Here is a 19023-nt window from a genome sequence, read left to right on the forward strand (position 1 = left end):
TTATTACCAAAAAAAAAAAAAATCTTAAGAGGTTTTACTTTTTCCTTTATACCAGTGGGTTTATATTTGAGGAGTGGAGTTTCCTCCTTCTTCTCCCCCTTTTCTTTTCTTTTCTTTTTTTTTAACTTTGGAAAGGGGAAGAAAACTCTAGACAAATGACTCAGAGTTACAAAGTCCCTAAAAATATCTAACTATCCCTGAGCAAATGCAGATAGAACTTAACTGCCTGCCAGATGATTTTTAGAAAATTCACCTTTCACACTCAAAGAGCTGCTGCTTACACAGTCTCTGTTTGCATTCTTGGTTTAAAGGCTTGTTTAAAACGTTTATGAACTTGGAGACCTTCTCTTAGCTGTGCAGATTTGTAGGAGGAAATCTAACCAAAACAAGAGCGGGAAATGAAACTGTTACAGAATTCTGTTTCTAAAGAACTATCTGCTTGTTTCTCAAGCTACACCACTCAGTATCTGTTTTTCTTTTTGCATCTCTTTTTTAAGATGTTACAAGAGCATCAAAATCAGCCAGGCCAAGAGGTCCTGGCACCCCGCAGTGTTTAAGTGGCCTGGGGAGGAGGGGTCTCTTCTGGCCTGGGAGTCTGGAGAGCTGGCTGGTTCTCAGGCCTGGGAATTTGTGTTTGTCTCTGCAGAGTCTGAGTTCTGCGTCTGGGTCAAATGAGAAGACTCATTTTCTCCCCAGGCTCCCTCCCAGCAGAATTTTCCTGTGGAAGGTGCTGTATAAAAGACTGGCCATCCACTTCAGTGAAGGGTTATGCCTTTGAATTTATTTAAACATGTATTATCTGCTACCACCCATTCCCTACCCCCGTCACCAAATAAACACTCCAGTTTGAGGGGCATGTGGGAATAAACGGGCTTAAAGCATGGAGTTTAAGGTGAATCTGGAGGCTCACTGCCACGGAACTGCATCCCTGGTCTGTGGTCAGAGCCTCTTCATCTAGAGTCAGCCCATAACTTTGAATATCTTTATGCTTGGGCCTTTTATTTTGTAAATGGTGTATAACTTTATGTGATTGTCCAAAATGATAGCTAAACGATGGTCCATGCCTATAATCTCAATACTTCAGAGGTAGAGACAAGAGGATCAGAGGTTTCGCTTATAAGGAGTAGTGGGCTAACCTGCTATATATGAGACCCTGTATTGAAAAAGAGAAAGAAATTATTCCTGCTGGGCATGTTCTACTGGGCCCACACCTTTAATCCCAGCAGTCAGGAGGCTGAGACAGGTGGATCTCTGAGTTCAGGGTACCCTGATTTTTATAGTGAATTCCAGGCTAGCCAGAAGGGAAAAAGTGAAACCCCATCTTTTTTCTCTTCTTTTTTTTTTCTTTTTTTTTTTTTTAAGAGCTGGTTGAGCTGGAGAGGTGGCTTTACAATTAAAGGCTAGGGCTCACAACTAAATCGGGGCTAGGGAGGTGATTCGGTGGTTAAGAGTAGTTACCGTTCTTGCAGAGGATCCAAGTTCAGTCCTGGCACCCACATGGTGGCTCACAAACATTGTAACTCCAGTTCCAGGGCATCCAACATCCTCTTCTGTCTTTTACACCGGATGCACACATGGTACACTTGCGTACATATACGCAAAATACTCACATAAAATAAAAAGAGGTGGGCTGGGCGGTGGTGGTGCACACCTTTAATCCCAACACTCAGGAGGCAGAGACAGGCATATCACTCTGAGTTTGAGGCCAGCCTGGTTTACAGAGTGAGTTCTAAGACAGCCAGGGCTGTTACACAGAGAAACCCTGTCTCTCGGTGTGGGTGGAGGGGCATATCTTTTTTTAAGTGACCCCTGAAAGATTAAAATTGTAGGCCCGGCCCAGGTCACTTGCCTATGTGTTAATGATCTTGGGAAAAGGCATTCATCTGTGAAGGAAGGGCCGTCAGAGGATTAACCCCGCCCTCTCCCTTGGCAGCCCTTCAGTTGACACTTGTTAGACAATTCTGCTCTCCTGAACTTGATCTTCCTAAGTGGTTATGAGCGAACTGCAGAAGTGTCCTGGGAGAAGTGCTGGCTCACTTGTCACTTATTCCGACTGGATCCCGAAGCATATAGCTGATGTCAGGCTAAGGGCAGTTGGTAATTTTCAAGAAACATAAATAGCTTGAATTCATGCTGTCTGCAGGAATGGCAGACACGGTCACTTTCACCGTGTCTTTTCCTGAGCAGAGAGTCGCTCATACTTCAGTGAAAATGTTTAGACTCTGTAATGCCCCCCCCCCGCATCTATTCATGTTGATCAGTCGCTGTACATTAAATGTCAGCGGTATCCATAATAAAACATGCGGTACTGCAGCACATAGCTATACCGATGTGCCGTGAATAACTGGCCCACTGTTTGGGAAGCCAAGACGCAGCGTGTGGCCGAAATGTGAGTGGTCACCATGGAGATCACTTAGGCAAGTAGAGAGTGCTCAGGGTTCAGCTGTGGTCAAGGCCACCAAGGTCCGGGGAAGAGCCGAGGACCTTGGCTTCTCTGGGAGGAGCCTGCCCAGGGCACGTTTTAACTCAGCCTTAGTTAAGGCAGCTTGTCAGCCTGGGATTTCTGGGTCAAGTCATGGGAGGATATATAATTAAATGTGGGTGGGGTTGCGGTGAAAAAGAATTTGATTCTTAATCCACTTTGGGGTTGTAGTTTCTGAGCATCCACTTTTGGTGGATACTTAGCAGCCATTTGAACTGTTCTCGGGAGAATAACACAATGGTGCTAGAAATGACGGAAGGGCGCGTGGCTCTGTCCTGGCGCAGCTCCGGGCTCCTCTGGTTGGAGGTCACCATTTGTATTGCGGAGTACGTGCCTCCTCCACTTGGGGCAGAAGTCCAAGAGGGAGGGTCCTGCTCCTCCATCTAGGCCACACACTGTCCACCCTAAAGGACCTCTGTCAAAAATAGAATCTCTGCTTCCTCATCATTGAGCCAGTGTGTACACCCAAAGGGCAGGCCCCTGCTTGTGCCCATCCTCACCCCAGGAAATTCAGTTACACAGTTACATTTTAGGGGAAACACCTAGAGGCATGGACAGCCTCCATTGTGAGTCAGAAATTATGGTTCTGCTCGTTCTTGACAGGGAAGCTAAATGGTCTTTAAAAACCCATACAGAATGCTAAGGCTCAGGCACTACAGCTGTTACTTAGCGCGCCGTACTGTTACAAAGCTGTGTTTTCTCAAGGCAGCTGGAAAAATAAATAAAAATTTGGATTTGCTTGCCACGGTAGTGTAGGTATCTGTGAACAAAACTTTCAAAGTTCATCTTAGTAAATTTTCAAAAGTCAGGAAGAAATGTCACAGAGGAATTGTCCCCTATTTTTCATGGAATTATTTTTCTTATTTAATATTTTGTTTCTAATGGCCCTAAAGTTGGAAATGCTACAAAATAAAATTTACATCGCTTTTTTAAAATATAGCTTGCCTTCGCTATTAAGATTGTCTGCATATTAAATCCTGTGTGCACTTTAAAATTAGAATTAGTACATTGAATGAATGCTTTCCACTCTCCAGAACAGTAAGATTCTGTCACTCACCATCTTCCAGTCGTCACTAACCTGGCCAAGGCCTAAAACGGAGCTCATGTTTTATTAGTATCTATGTCCACTTTAAATGAGCTGGCGGCCAAAGCCATCTCGCAGCTGCCTGCTCCTCCCGTCTTTGCACTGACTATGCCTGTAGGAACCGTTGCCACCCAGAGGTGTCTGAAACATCTGGGCTGTAGGGCTAGGACAATGGAGGGTCTTTTATCGCTACCTTGCGTTTTGCTTTTGCTTGGGTGACATGTCGTCTTCGCTCTGGACTTCCACCATTGGTGGCCCAGGCTTGTTCACTAAACAGTTATTTCTTTTTTTTTAATTATCCAAATTTTCTGTATTTATTTTAATTTTTTAAATTTATTTATTTATTAAGGATTTCTGCCTCCTCCCCGCCACCGCATCCCATTTCCCCCCCTCCCCCATCAAGTCCCTCTCCCTCATCAGCTCGAAGAGCAATCAGGGTTCCCTGACCTGTGGGAAGTCCAAGGACCGCCCACCTCCACTAAACAGTTATTTCTAAGACTCCAGACACTTCCCAGTTGATGAGTTGGGCTGAGGAGGCATGCACTCTTGGTTTTCAGCCCTCAAGCTGCAGTTTAGTTTAATTTTAGTAGTTCTCGATCTTGGCTGAGGGGGAAAATCATGGGGAAAGAATAAAAAAAAAAAATCCCGATTCCACACTGGGCATCGTGGCACACACCTAATTTAAAGCAAGCCCTGAAACAACAGAGGCAGGATGCTCTCCGAGGCCAGCTGGTCTACCTTCCAGGCCAGCAAGAGCTACGTTATGTAGTAAGATCCTGTCTTGAAACAATGATGATTATTATATTATTATTATATATTATTATAGTGATTGCTGAGCCCACCAGCACATAGTAGCTCTTTTCTGTATTGTTGAAAGTCCCATCCCCTCATATACATGATTTCCAACCATGACCAGTGTGAAAATCTGGTTTTCCCTGTTCATCCCCACTCTTCCTCCTTCTTCTTGCCTGTCAGTGTCCTTGGTCAGAGCTTTGTGCTGGGGCAGTGCCACTCCATGTGATGCCCGTGCCTATAGTAAGGGCCTTGCCAAGCTCAGGGAGTCACGTCCAGGCCGTTCAAGTCCAGCCAGTTTGAACACCACCCAGCACAGATTTTCCAGCAATACAGGTAGGAGTTTTCCCTGACAAGACTAGTAAGGACTAGTTTGGTGCCCGGTGACCTTGCAGTACCTGTTGGCCTCAGGCAGCATCTCTGACCTCCAGGTAAGTTGCACAGATGTTTAATGAAGGACATCTGTTGTCCAGCACCATTCTAAACCTTGCCGAGGATGCCAGATACAGATGCAGCAAAAGGGGCTTTCAAGGAGCCTGCCCGTCCAGGAGGGACTGTGCAAGGGCTGAGAATCCGGGGCAGGGAGTGTTTGGTTTGCACAGAGCAGTGCTAGAGAAAAGAGAACGGTGTCTAGAAAAACAGAATTAAAAGGATAGGATTTAGGCCGCGTCTTGGAGAGAGCATAGACAGCACGGACCATGAAAGTGGCAGCGTGCCAGGCTGGTGAACAGCTTGCCGAGAGAAGACTCGCTGCTGTGGTCACAGCACCACACGGAACCCATAAAGACTGCATAGAATTCTCTTGTGCGAGTACCCGCTAGCTCAGCACTGGTTTCTTACGTAGACTGTGAGGTCAGCTTCTCCTTTCTGGTTTAAATATGGGCATAATGAAAAATCCTTCTGTATGTCTCTGTGTATCCGTAGAACAACATTTTTGGAAATCAAATTACTAAATTAAAGTGATTTTGAAAACAGCTGGTCCACACTTAGTATGGATTATACAAAACAAATTTCTTACACTTAGTATAGGAAGGTAGTAAATATTTGAAAAATTTTAATCACCAATAGCTTATTCCTTTTAGTGGACTTTTGCTGGTTAATCTTCTATAAAGGTGTATTTGTGTGTATTATTATATTTAGCTGGGCATAGTGGCATGCAGAGGCAGCAAGTAAGATCTCTGTGAGTTTGAGGCCAACTTGATTGATATGTATATATAGAAAATTCCAGGCCTACCTACCAGGGACATATAGTGCAACCTTCTCTCAAGCAAACATACATATCCATAAATTTCAGTTTATTTGCTTTTTAATTTAATCTTTTATTATCAAGAGCATTTCAGTGTTGGCCATCTTGAGAATTCTGTAATACATTAAATTACAAAATATTAATCAAATTTTCCTGCTTTGGCCAGTGAACAGATATGAAATGCTTCCCATGTGGAGAAGTAATCTAGTGAACACGATGAGAAATAAGTTGACAAGGAAATATTTCTAAAACTCACCCTGTCCCTGTAGGATAGACCCTAAAAGTGTGACAGATGGCTGTACTGAGATAGGAATGTTGGCTCCAGCTGAGGAGGGAGGGGACGAAGGTGATGGCTGTGTGGAGATGGGGAGAAGAGCTGTCAGGAAATGAGGGAACCCAACCTTAGCTCCCTGGGCTGCCGTTCATTTCCCCACAAAGACCACAGGGATAAGGGAATGACGATGGACCAGCAAGATGGTATTGGCTCGGTGCATCTCCATGCGGACTCCATTTCCCAGACTTCCCCAGTGGAGGAGCTGCTCCATAGGTTGTGTCATATATTTTTTTTTTCCAGCTGAAGCTTTAATGTCTTTGGAGATGGGTGGGAACGTGGTTCCTACACCAATGTGCCAGAAGGGAGCCACAGTAGAAGAGCGAGATGCTCTGTGGCTCAGATGACAAGCCTTGGCGGGCCAGCGTTCTGCTGACCAGGGCAAAGCTTAGCAATCATCGAAGGCCCTGGAGGTCTGAGTCTGGGTGATGTAAATAAGCAGTGTAATGTGTTCACAGGGGAGCACAAGAAGGAGAGTTGTGACACTTGGATTTTTTTTTAAGTATTTACTTTTTTATTTTTTTATTTTTTTGGTTTTTCGAGACAGGGTTTCTCTGTAGCATTGGAGCCTGTCCTGGAACTCCCTTGGTAGACCAGGCTGGCCTCGAACTCACAGAGATCCGCCTGTCTCTGCCTCCCAAGTGCTGGGATTACAGGAGTGCGCCACCACCGCCCGGCAAGTATTTACTTTTTAAGAATTTTATTTGCATTGGTGTTGTGCACCTGCATTTATGTTTGTGTGAGGGTGTCAGACCCCCTGGAACTGTTTACAGACATTGTGAGATGCCATGTGGGTGCTGGAACTTGAACCCCGTTCCTCCGGAAGAGCAGCCAGTGCTCTTAACCACTAAGCCATCTCTCCAGCTCCGTGAGAACTGTTTTCAGTGAAACAACTTTTAAGTACATGTGCTGCCCTAGTACCCCATTCCCACGCTCTTCTCTTTCTGAACAGGAAATCACTGTAAGTGTGGAGGCCTTCGGTCGGGAGGACTGTTAAATGTGCCAGAGGCCCAGCCTGAGCAAGAGACAGGAATGGCAGAAGGGAAGCTCGTCAGAGGCCGAGACCAGTTCCCCACTCAGGGAAATACTCTGCCGCCGGTGAACCTGACAGATGACCAGATAGCCACTGGCCTCTATGGTAAGTCTCCACAGCCTGGTGCTGGGATTCTAGGCAGCACTGCCGGCATTCCAGCTGATGATCTGTACGTTGACCTGGAAGACAGGTTATATAATATTTGGCAGCTGGGAGACCTGGAGTATCTTTACCAGATAGCATGCTCTGCAGTCTTAGCAGCAAATTATGCGCTATACAAACAGCCTTCCGTTCTCTCGCATGCTAGGATGCATGTCCTCCCCACCCCCCAGCTTATCTTAGCTGAAGAGTACCAATATCCCCTACCTTGGTGCCTAGGGTGAAATGAGACACGGCGTCACTTTATAAACATTACAGCCTGGTATAAATGCCCCTTATCACCAGTTTGTAATGTCTGGGCACGCTGATAGATTTTTTTTCTCCCCCGTTTTAAAAACACATTATTAATAGAACGAGTGCTGAATTATTTCCACTGTTTCACGGTGGTCTCGTGAAAGTTTCTCGCCCAAGCACACTAAGATCCACATTCACAAGCACGAGGAAGGATGCCCACTCTGTTTAACTCGCATGATTTCCGTGAATTTTCATCACTTCGGTTCGCTCTTCTTTACAGTCTGTCCCAATAATGAAAATACACTGAAGTCCATCATGAAGAAGAGCGATGGGAATAAAGATCCGAACGGCGGCGCCAAAAAGAACCTCCAGTTCATTGGCATCAACGGCGGGTAAGGAGAGTTGGTGGTGGCGGAGTGCAGACACCTGTCTCCTTTACGTCACTGTCCAGGTGCCTGTTCTGGGATGCTGCTACATGTTGATAGAAGAATCCTTCCTCAGAAAGGTGCTCCTGGGCTTCTCTTCCTCTCTCCTCTCGCTGTTCTTAAGGATATGTCCCTCTTCCAAGGGTACCCACTGAAACTGGGAAAGTGACTTCTCCTCTCCTCTGACCTGGAAAAAAAACATCTTCAGCAAAACCCCAGCAGGGCTGCTGCTCTCCTTTGGACAGTTGTGCTTGTACATGTTAGAATACAGGAGGGAACCAGAAGAGGCTGGCAGCATTGACCCAGGGCCCAGTGACAGACATCCCCTTCTCCAGAATGGATTGCTTTTAGCTTAGCTCTCTATGTTCATGAGCAAAACTTTAGGGCATTTCAACCGAGGAGTGGTAAACCCGGCCCTTGCTCGAGTTCCTTGCTTTCTCCATAGAATACCTAGTAGTTACTAGCCCAGGTGGTTGAGCCTGTTTGTCCTCCTGCAGCTGAATCAAAGCAATTAGTCAATTGCTCAATAAGAAGGCAACAGTGCCGGCCGGGGTGGGTATTTAGAGAGCAGTGGCTACCAGGAGAAGCCTAACATGATGGTGCACGTTTTACAAATCTCCAGCCTTACTGAGTGATGTGGCCCGGAAGATTTCAAAGGCCATGCCCGAGAGGAACTATTGGTTGCTTGTATCATCTGTCCACCTTGACAGTGGGAGGAGGAAGGGGGCGAAAATAGGAAGGATGGAGGGAGAAGCAGCAGCTGCAGATCTGGTTCTCTATAAAGTCACTCTCCTCTCGATTTATTCTGAGCTAGTGGTGTCATGGCTTTTATTATTGTTGTTGTTGTTATTATTATTATTCCAAGTGGTATATAATACCAGGTGTCAACCGGGAGATAGCTCTCTGACGCCAAAACCCACTGTAAACCTATCAGGCCTTCAAATATAGATCTGACTTTGAATTTCTGTGTGCAGGCTCTAAGCCACTGGCTAGGTGTCTGCAGTCAGGCAGCGGCTTTCCCTCCGCAGGAATGTCTGTCACTGGGTCTTAATGGGGACACCGTGCATCTCCTGAACTCCCAATTGCCACCTAGGTATGAGACAACTTCAAGTGATGATTCCAGCTCAGATGGAAGCTCTTCTTCTGAGTCAGATGACGAATGTGATACCATTGAGTATCCTCCCGAGGAAGAGGAGGAGGAAGAGGAGGATGACGACACTCGGGGAATGGCAGAAGGGCACCATGCAGTTAATATTGAAGGTTTCAAGTCTGCCAGGGTGGAAGATGAAAGGCAGGTTCCAGAATGTGAACCTGAGAAGGTGGAAATCAGAGAGAGGTGTGGTACACTCCCCTCCCCTCCCCGATTCCTCCCACGCTTGGTGTACTTGGGTAATAGAATTAACTGGTTCAGGTAGTTTGCAGCTCTACGTGTGGGTTTAGCCTTATCTGTGTCTCGGAGGCATGCGCATCTGGTTGAGGCACTGGTAAATATAAGTGCAGGGTATGGTCTCTCTCAGATCTCTTAGCGTAGCAACGAGAATGGCTCAGTTAACCGTTCCTTTGTTTGCTGAAACTTTAACTCTTTGCTGTCTAATTTGGCATGTGGAACCACCGTCCACTATAGCGGCCATTGTTTGAACACATCACCTTGAATACAAAGACATACCTGACATTTCTGATGGCCAGCACAATATTTAAGAGTTCAGATTTTTATCTTGATGCAAATGTCAGAATTGTTACAACGGGACCATTGTATGTGTGTGCAGAATGGGAGTTCAGCCTCAACCCAAAATCCTATTGACTGGAAAGGTGATGGGTGTCAGCCACATGTCTCTGCTTTGTTGCTGACCGGGTGGCAAGGAACACAACAGTAGATATGGGACTGTCATAACTATCAGCTGAAGTAAAATCTCACATTCTGGTTGGCTAAAACATCCTCTGAGACGTGGGGTGAGTTTGTGACCCCATTAGCAAGTGCAGACTTTTGGCTTATAAAATGAGAAAAGATGGGAACTTCGGTGTGTTTTTTGGGTCTATGAAGTACACATTGGCACATTTCAGCAAACATTCGCTCTGTTACATTTGTCAAATAGAAGCTCACCGTCAACACAAGGTAAGTATTTCCAGAGGGTGTGAGATGTCTTCTGGGTTTCAAACAGCTTTATTGAGATTACCATGTCATTTGATGTGGGACTTTGCGTATGTGTTGAATGAACACTTGTGTCACTAGACGTGGGTTCAACATATTTTAAAAACAGAGCCTTAGCCGGGCGGTGGTGGCGCACGCCTTTAATCCCAGCACTCGGGATGCAGAGGCAGGCGGATCTCTGTGAGTTCGAGGCCAGCCTGGTCTACAAGAGCTAGTTCCAGGAAAGGAACCAAAAGCTACGGAGAAACCCTGTCTCAAAAAAAAAAAAACCAGAGCCTTACTGTGTAGTCCTGGCTGGACTGAACTCACCCTGTAGATCATGGCTGGCCTCAGACTCTACTTGCCTCTGTCTCCTGAGTACTGAGATCAAAGGCATGTGTCATCACACCTGGCCAAGACGAAGGATATTTTTAAGAACTTAGAATAAAAGGGATAAAAATTTCCAAATGCTATTTTGTAATGTCCTAAAGGCCAAACTGATGTAAGTGGAAGTTACCCTTCTCCAAAGACCTTCATTGCGGAGTTACTGACTTTGTGTAGTGATGTGTCAATCACCACTGCCCAGAGACAGCTCCAGTCATTACAATCCATCTAGGCTGGCTCATGGCCCTGGCCTATTAAATGGTTGTGGGCTTTCAGATAAAAATCGCTTTTATTTTATGACAATTCCTAAGTTTTCTGTCTTGTTTTTTTTCTCCCCTTTAGGTATGAATTAAGTGAAAAGATGTTGTCTGCATGCAACTTACTGAAAAATAACATAAATGATCCCAAAGCCTTGACCAGCAAAGATATGGTGAGTGTGGTGATAGGAACAGTCCCCCGACTGTGCGGCATCACCCAGTGTACCTCGGTCGGGAACGTGGTAGCCTGCCCCTCAGCTGTTGCAGGCATGCTTCTCCCTAAGCTGCTCATTTCTAGCACAGCTGGCCGAGCATCATACTGCCCAGCCCAGGGAACACACTGTTTCCCTGAGGCCCAGCTTCCGCTCTCCTTCACCCACCCTGTACTTTTCTTGGAGTGGAGGCATCTGGGAGGCCCATACTTGGCAGAAAGAAAGAGAGGGCTAATTGCAGGCAATCTTCTTTCCCCGTGTTCCGCTTCTACCCATAGAACCTTCTGGCCCAAAGAGCAGCATCCCAGAACTTTTCAAAAAGTAAGCATAGTTTTTAAGGAAGCTTATCTGGGCTGAGGTCAACATTCCTTTCCATTAGGAAAGCGCCCGTTAGGTTCCGGTGGGGAATGCAGATGGCCACTATTTTTAAACAGAAAACTGACTGAACAGCTGGAGAGACGCAGAAGCGGGTAGCAGAGAGACTGTGATCCGCTCAGTGGTCAGGAGTAGCCCAACACAGGACACAGAGGGAGTGCCGTGCAGCGGCTGAGCTGGTGGGCTGCCGGGTGACTCACTCCTCTGCCGACAGCCTGGTCTGCAGCTGCTTGGCCTGGCCAGGCCTCTGATTGGCAGCTCTGTCTTCAGGGAATTGTGAAAATGTGGCTTCTTGCATTATTTTGATAATGACATAGATCTGAGTTGTCACATGTCAGCAGGTTCACCTCCCTTGAGACTGAGTCATGCAAGTCCGCATCTGCTGCTCAGGTGACTTACAAGGCTCTTGGGATTCTGGAATTCTGAAAGCAAAATGAGAGCTAAGGAGTTAGCTAATCCTAGAAACATAGTTGGGATTCTGTGGGCCTGGCACGTTATGTTAAAAGTTGGCAGCGCTGTCACAGACTTGGACACCAGTACACAGGAACATGTGCCCGTCAGACCACTCTTGCCAAACCTAGTCCCTGGATCTGGGGCCCTGGGAGATGCAGCCCTTGGGCCTGAGAGATGGCTTAGTGGATAAAGGTGCTTGCTGTCAACCTGATGACCCGAGGTTGAGTCTCAGGGCCCATACTGTAGATTAAGACAACCAATATCTGCAGGTTGTCCTGTGACCTCCATATGTGCTTATGATGTGTATTTTACACGTGCATGCATGCGCACACACACACAAAAAATAAAAAATAAATAAATATATAAAAAATTTTTAAGTATCCGTAGCGTACCAGCTACCAAGTCAGACTGATAGTGCTAGGATCAGTTCATTCCAGCTTGCTCTTTGAGACAGGCCCTCACACCGTAGCTCAGGTTGGCCTGGAACTCGCTATGTAGCCTAGGCTAATCTCACCTCCCAGCCTCGTGCAGCGGGAGAGTTGGAGTTACTCACTCTGGCTCAGGAAGCAACTTAGTTGTAGGTGGGCTAAGTTCTTCCTGATTCCAGTGAAAAGTTCGCTTGCAAGTCTAGTTAGTTCAGTAAACACAAACAGCTCAAAAGTCAAGCCAGGCCTAATAGATGCTATAAAAATGAAGTTTTTGCTTGTTTTCTTTTGTTTTTGTTTAAGACACGGGAACTAAAGATGTAGGATGGGGAAGATTCCCCAGGGATAAGTAGCTGGCTCTAAACCCATTTGCACATTACTGTAACCTCTGTCCTAGTGATAACAGTGGATAAACGAGAAGAGAAGTTCAGGTTTGCTGTCTGGAGCTGCTCTTGAGATGCTGGGTTTCACTAGCACTTGAGAGCCGACACTGACTGTGTACACTTTGACTATAAAAGGCCTGACTGCTTGGGCTAGAGAGAGCTATAAATAAAACTGACAGCAACTTGGTGTTTTGGCAGAGGTTCTGTCTGAACACCCTCCAGCATGAGTGGTTCCGCGTGTCCAGTCAGAAGTCTGCTGTGCCGGCCATGGTGGGTGACTACATCACGGCCTTCGAGGCCATCTCCCCGGAGGTCCTTCGCTACATCATCAACATGGCCGACGGCAATGGGAACACCGCCCTCCACTACAGTGTGTCCCACTCCAACTTCCAGATCGTCAAGCTGCTTCTGGATGCAGGTACGGAGGCTGCCCTGATGCTCCCCTAGGAACACTCGGGTTGTGATTTGTCTACACGAAGCCCGTTGACCCATGCCTGAGTTCGTTGACCATCCTGAAGTCTGTTCATTGCTTTTTCACATGACACGGCAAGAACACTGTTCTTGAGTCATGAGTGGGAGGCTTCAAGTACACCAAGCCCGGACAATAAAAAACAGAATCCGGGTCTATTTTGAAAGGCGGCTTTGAAGATATTCTCGCTGCAGGTTGGCTGTCTTCAAATGAGGTGGACCTTGCTAGTAAACATGGCTCCCATTGGCTCCTCCATGAATCATGCAGGCTTGGCTCACGGGCCCAAAGTCCCAGCCTTGGTGTCTGCAGCCACTTTGTCCTTGTACACCAGCCTCATGTGGCCCTACAGAAGTGAGGGGCTGCTCAGGATAGCAACTAGCAAAGCCACAATAGAGTCATGACTGTCCCTGCCCAACTACAGCGCTCCTGAAGAGTCGCAGATAGCAGAGGTGGTGTTTCCCATACACTGAGGAGAACTTGTCATCCCAGAAGGCAGCCCTGGGTCACGCCATACATGAGATGAGAGGGCAGTTCAGAAGAAACCTCTTGAGAAATTGGGCCTTCAGCAATGCGCTTAAGTGGGGGAGCCCCCAAATCACCTCCATTATCAAAACAGTAGTTTTGATATGCCTCTAGCACAGAATGTACAGTAACTCCGTCTAGTGAAGACATGTTAACACCTGATTTCTATAATGAGATCATCCAGTTTCCTTTATTGTCCTTTGATGTGATGGCCTGATAGCCTTTACTCCATCCCGGAGTTGTTAATACAGAGGGGAAAAATACATCCAAGCACGCTTATCATTTATTGCTATCTTCAGTTTCTTTCTTTTCTTGGTAAGGGGTGTGGTGGTGGAGCTATCTATGGCCTTCTGCATGCTGGACAAGCACTCCGCAGTGAGCTACCTCCCAGGGCTGCGTGTGCCCACGTTAGGGGGTGCCTGCTTCCATCTGACAACGGGAAGAAGTTACAGGCCTCCTTCCCTCTAGTCTATGACCTTCAGCTGGGGATACGTGGAGAATACCCGAGAACACAACTTCAGCATTACTCTTGAAATGAATGGTTTTTCTGCCCTCCGAGCTCTAGAATAGGTATCTTGGCAAACTGAATTGATCCCGTTGTTAGGTGATTTTAATTAATCACTTCATTTACTCTATTTTTATTGCTTCCTATTTTGAGTAGATTTTTGGCTTCATATAATGTAGCTCTGGGTGCTTCAGCATGGAAGGACTGACGAGCTCAGATTCCGAGGACCTTGGGTGCATGTGTGTACCCACTTTGCTTCTTAGACATAAGTCCTTCTGTACATTCCATTGTGTTATTATGTTATGGAGTAGGTAGGGTCCCAAGCAGTTTTCTCCTTGTGCCATCTTAAGTGTTTAACTTGATACCTGCTCAGTGTAAAAGCTACTTTCCATTGCTCTTCATCCTGGCTTGTCATTAAAGCCCCAGAATGCTTCTTGAGACTTCGAGAAGAGGAGAGCTGTAGCCTGTGGGGTCTGGTAGTCCTTGGCAGTCTCTTAGAGGACTTTTTGCATTAATATTGATCTTACACCACTGAGAGCTAGGAGCCAAGTGGTTGAATTTCTGAACATGCGCCTGTCTAGATCCCTCATGGTGCTTACACTCCAGAGTAAGCACACTTAGAGCCTGCTCATGCGGCGCCAAGCTTTCACACCATAATCACCAGTACATGCAGGGCACACTGTAATCACTTCCCATCGTCTCTGCTGCTGCCAACCCGCTGAGATGGGGCGTAGAAACAATCGTCTCGTTCTTAGTCGCTTTCGTTCCCAGAGCCCTTTCCACAGGGCTCCCCCGAACACTTGCTGCTTTAGGTGGCTCTCCCTAAGGACATTTCTCTCTTGCAGACGTGTGTAACGTAGATCACCAGAACAAGGCGGGGTACACGCCTATCATGCTGGCGGCACTCGCCGCCGTGGAGGCAGAGAAGGACATGCAGGTTGTAGAAGAACTCTTCGGCTGTGGGGACGTGAACGCCAAGGCCAGTCAGGTTAGTGTCTTGCTTACTGGGCCAGCCTTCCTGCTCAGTCTGTACTTCCGCCTCTGACCCATACTTCTTTCACAGGCAGGACAGACGGCCCTCATGCTGGCCGTCAGTCATGGACGAATAGACATGGTGAAGGGTCTGCTGGCCTGTGGGGCTGATGTCAATATCCAGGATGACGAGGGCTCCACTGCCCTGATGTGTGCCAGTGAACATGGGCATGTGGAGATCGTCAAGTTGTTGCTGGCCCAGCCAGGATGCAATAGCCAACTGGAGGACAATGTGAGTCCCACTGGGCCTCTAGCCAGGGGCTGGCGGGTGTGGGCCCCCTCTTTCCTGCTCCTTGGGGACTGGTGTTGGCATCCAAGCCTCTTCCTTTTATAGCCCAACTGAGCAGCATTTACCGTGTATAGTCTGACCCTGCATTAGCCAAGAGCAAAAATAAATAAATGGACCTCACCCTCGAGTTCATAAAAGGAAGAAGGTGAGAACCAGTGTCCCCTATGGGAGTGAACAAATGGGCCCCACAAGATGACACTCGGTGGAAGCAGTGTGTGAGTAGCCTGTCGGTAGACACTTGGGTTTTCTTCCCCGGATGGACCACTTAGGCATGCACATGCATTGTCATGGCTGGGCTACAGTGGCCTTTCAACGTGACTGTTCTGTGACTCACAAGCCAGGAAGCCCATGAGCTCTCTGGCTGTTCTGAGCCCCCTTCTGCTTGGTCTGTTTCCATGGTTACAAATGACCCTCCTCCCTCAGCTCCCAGGCTGTCCCACTCCAAGATAAACCTTGCACAAGAACCTTCTGAGGCAAGAGGACAAGCCAGAGAGACCATGTACCCCCAGGCAGAAAGCACAGGACTGGCACTTGGGCTGTGGACCCAGTCAGGGATCATGGAGGTCAGGCCAGGCTGATCCTGGTTTTGAAAGTTTCTCTCTGCAGAACACAGGTTCAAGCCAGAGTTTCTTTCAGTTCAATACACCGTAACGTTAGAGGAAAGATATCCTCCTTTGCCATAAATTTCGGATCCTCCTGGGCTCACTCCAACAAGCCAAGCAGGAGAGATCATCACTGGGTAGAAGGGCAACCCCCGCCTGCCTCCAGGGAACATGCAGTTCCCTTCACTTTCTCAGGGAGAGAGAGTTTGCAGCTTGCCTCTCCCCTACCACAGTCTCCGTTGCATGTGTTTGGGAGTTTGTTTAGTTGCTTTCCTTCGGAAAACTTGTCTCTTTGTAATAAGAACCTGTAACATTATGAAGACTTCAGCAATCATGGCTAACCAGCTGATTGTCCACTTCCTTATCCGTGTACAAGGAGGCCTATGTCCACCTGACCCCTGGAAGGAAAGCCGCTCCCTGGACTCACATATTCAACATGGGAATCATTTCCCGTTGCTATAAGCAAAGGAGAGTCCTTACTTCAGAACCAGACAGTTTGTGTGTTTGCCCTTACTTCAAAACCAGACAGAGTTGTCCTTTGCCTTAGTTCCTTCATATCCAGTTCATGCCCTGCAATTTCATAAAAATCAAACAATTAACAAAACAATGTTTCTTTCTTATGTGCAATGCTTCCCTTGGTATTTCCAGAAGATACCATGCAAGCTGCCAGGGTAGAACGCTTAAGTGTGTGTTGGGGTGTGGGGTGTGTGTGTGTGTGTGTGTGTGTGTGTGTGACCTCCAGCATTCAGTAGAGTGCTATAGGCTACAAGATCACAAGCCTCCTCATCCAGAGGCTACGCGAGTTCACACACACCCTCGTTCTTACCTGATCATTTGTGACTGTAAGAAGACAGACTAAGGTTTCGGCCCCTCCTGTTCATACTGCCCCTTCTGATAGGTGGGACAGTCGGATAGGGGTTCTTCATGGACAGCCTTCAGTTTTTAAGGATCCCAGGGAACACACATCTCTTGCCAGCCCTGATAGGCAAAACCGAATGATTCTCCTTGTGCCTGGCTTCTGATAGACAGAACCTAGTCTCACTCACCTTTGGGTCCTCAAGACCCAGCACGAAAGATCCAGAAACACTGCCTGAAGAACTGAACAGATGGCTAAATTTGGGGGACTTCATCAATTTTGTTACCTTCTGGCTGCTTGACATTTGAAAGACTCGACCTGACCTGTTGTTTCCATTTCCTCTTTAGGATGGCAGCAGCGCTCTCTCCATAGCCCTGGATGCTGGACACAAGGACATTGCTCTTCTCCTGTATGCCCATGTCAACTTCGCCAAAGCCCAGTCTCCGGTCAGTATCAGGCATTTGGCATTTACAAATAAAGTGGAATCCACCAGCTGCCCGGCCCCCTTTCCTAGGGGAATTGACAGACTACAAGGGTCTTATGTTAATTCTGAAAATGGGAGTTTTAGCCCAGAAGTTAAGTCTTCATCATTTCTACCCAATGCCAGGAAAGGCAGGGTCTCAGTTATCCTTGGGGGACAGCAGCTCCCATGAGGAGCTAGTTTCATGCATAGTGATCCAAATAGCACAGGCTGAGCTCATGGCTACGTGTCACGGTGTTCCTGACACTGTTTCTAAAGCCTTCAGTAGGCTGCGCTTCGTCTCAGAGTTTACTCAGAGTTGGAAGACTGACTCTCCTGGACAGCTGGACAAGTCCTGCTAAGGCTGGCTAGCTTTAGAGCCGTGCCTGCTGAGGGCGGACATCTGTCCCTCATTCTTAACTAGAGAGTTCCTGAATCTGGCACACAGGTGGGCGTCTGCTGTGATAACCAATGTGCTGAAGTCACTTATTAACTAACCTCCACTTTTTTTCGCTTTCCTGGTCTCTAGGGCACCCCTAGGCTTGGAAGGAAGACATCTCCTGGTCCTACTCACCGAGGTTCCTTTGACTGATCATGTAAAGATAGCCCTCCACGTGTGTGCCGCCACGAAGCTGCTAATTATTCCTGTTGAGGTGACAGATACTGAATGTATATGGACCACGCCGAGCTGACCGGCAAACAGAAATGTCAAGGAAGAAGCCGAAGGCTGACCCTTTGGCAAGGAAAGCAGAGCTGGTGGGAAATGGCCAAGCCAGGTGAAGGCCGCCTCCCTAGCCTTCCGCTCTTGTAGAACTGGGACCCAGCTCTGTGGCTGCTGTATTGGCTCCGTTATTTGCAGTGGTGGAAAGCGGTAGCCTGGCTTGGCCAGGCCATTTCTACAATGTAAATAAGTGGCAGGTTCTCCATGACATTGTAGTTGTGAAATTTTCCACAAATACTTATACTTACTAAATGTGGAGCCATTGGGAAGCCCTTCCAGTATTTCATTCCAGGATGCTTTTGTTCATTTCTCTTGTCTTTTAAAATAAGAAACTTGAGATGACTTTGATCATCAATGTCTTGGCTCCAGGCTGATCATGTCTGGCTGAAAAATAGAAAAGGGCTCTCAAACCATCCAAACTTACAAAAGAAATCTTTTCAGCTGGTTTATCTAGGTGGGTGTATTATATGGCTTTTTATATAAAAGACTTCTATATGAAATTGACACGGCATTTTCAACTTTTATATTCCACAATAGAGTCATAAAGAAATGTGTAATGTTACATTTTTAACAGCTGCCCAACTGCATCTATACCTGGTGAGAAAGGTTGAATTGGGTTAGAGGAGTGGGTTCCGGATTGGCCTCTAGGGGAACATAGTGTCCTTCTCTGTGTGTGTCCATCAGTCACATTTACTCTGGTCCTGATGTATTTAAATGTTTGAAGTGCCTTAGACTCTTGCCATATTTTCAAAATAAAATTTCATTAAGCTCTTTGGTTTGTCCCTGATTCATCACTGACAGCTGTCTGCCTGGTTCTGATGGCTTACGGCAGTCACCACAAATGCTGATGGATGGTTTGGCCTGGGAGAGCAAGAGCATGGTCTGCTGGTCTCAGGCTCCAAGGGGGGGGGTCAGGTCTTCAGAGGGGGCTTGAGCTTGTGACGTAGGTTCCACATCCCCAGATTGCATGTCACAACACTTGAGATTTAAGACCTTTTTATACGTGCCAAGCAACCTCCGGGCAGCCCCTGAGTTGATTCTTCCTGTTGCATGAATGCTTGTCCTGAACTAACTTGGGAATACAACTGCCAGTGATTAGCTAAAAGGGGTCAGGAAGCGAGCGAGGCAGGCTTTTCTTTAGGTTTTGGTATGCTAGAGAAACTG

The 19023-nt window shown here is 47.1% G+C and overlaps 1 protein-coding gene across 5 annotated transcripts in view; it reads left to right on the top strand.

Annotated features, from left to right (window-relative positions):
• The window catches only part of Kank1 (KN motif and ankyrin repeat domains 1), a 183034-nt gene extending 164403 nt beyond the window's left edge, over positions 1-18631 (top strand). For 3 of the 5 annotated variants that reach the window (XM_075973751.1, XM_075973754.1, XM_075973750.1), the window contains 9 exons: positions 6888-7073; positions 7642-7753; positions 8880-9122; positions 10641-10728; positions 12602-12821; positions 14745-14887; positions 14963-15163; positions 17026-17124; positions 17668-18631. In XM_075973751.1, the coding sequence (XP_075829866.1) occupies positions 6888-7073; positions 7642-7753; positions 8880-9122; positions 10641-10728; positions 12602-12821; positions 14745-14887; positions 14963-15163; positions 17026-17124; positions 17668-17730 (1355 nt within the window). In that variant the 3' untranslated portion in view covers positions 17731-18631. The remainder of the gene's footprint in view (positions 1-6887; positions 7074-7641; positions 7754-8879; positions 9123-10640; positions 10729-12601; positions 12822-14744; positions 14888-14962; positions 15164-17025; positions 17125-17667) is intronic. The other 2 variants (XM_075973753.1, XM_075973752.1) reach the window with 1 other exon arrangement.
• Positions 18632-19023: the final 392 nt, after the last annotated feature.

Source organism: Microtus pennsylvanicus, chromosome 5, assembly GCF_037038515.1.
Source record: "Microtus pennsylvanicus isolate mMicPen1 chromosome 5, mMicPen1.hap1, whole genome shotgun sequence".
Taxonomy (NCBI): domain Eukaryota; kingdom Metazoa; phylum Chordata; class Mammalia; order Rodentia; family Cricetidae; genus Microtus; species Microtus pennsylvanicus.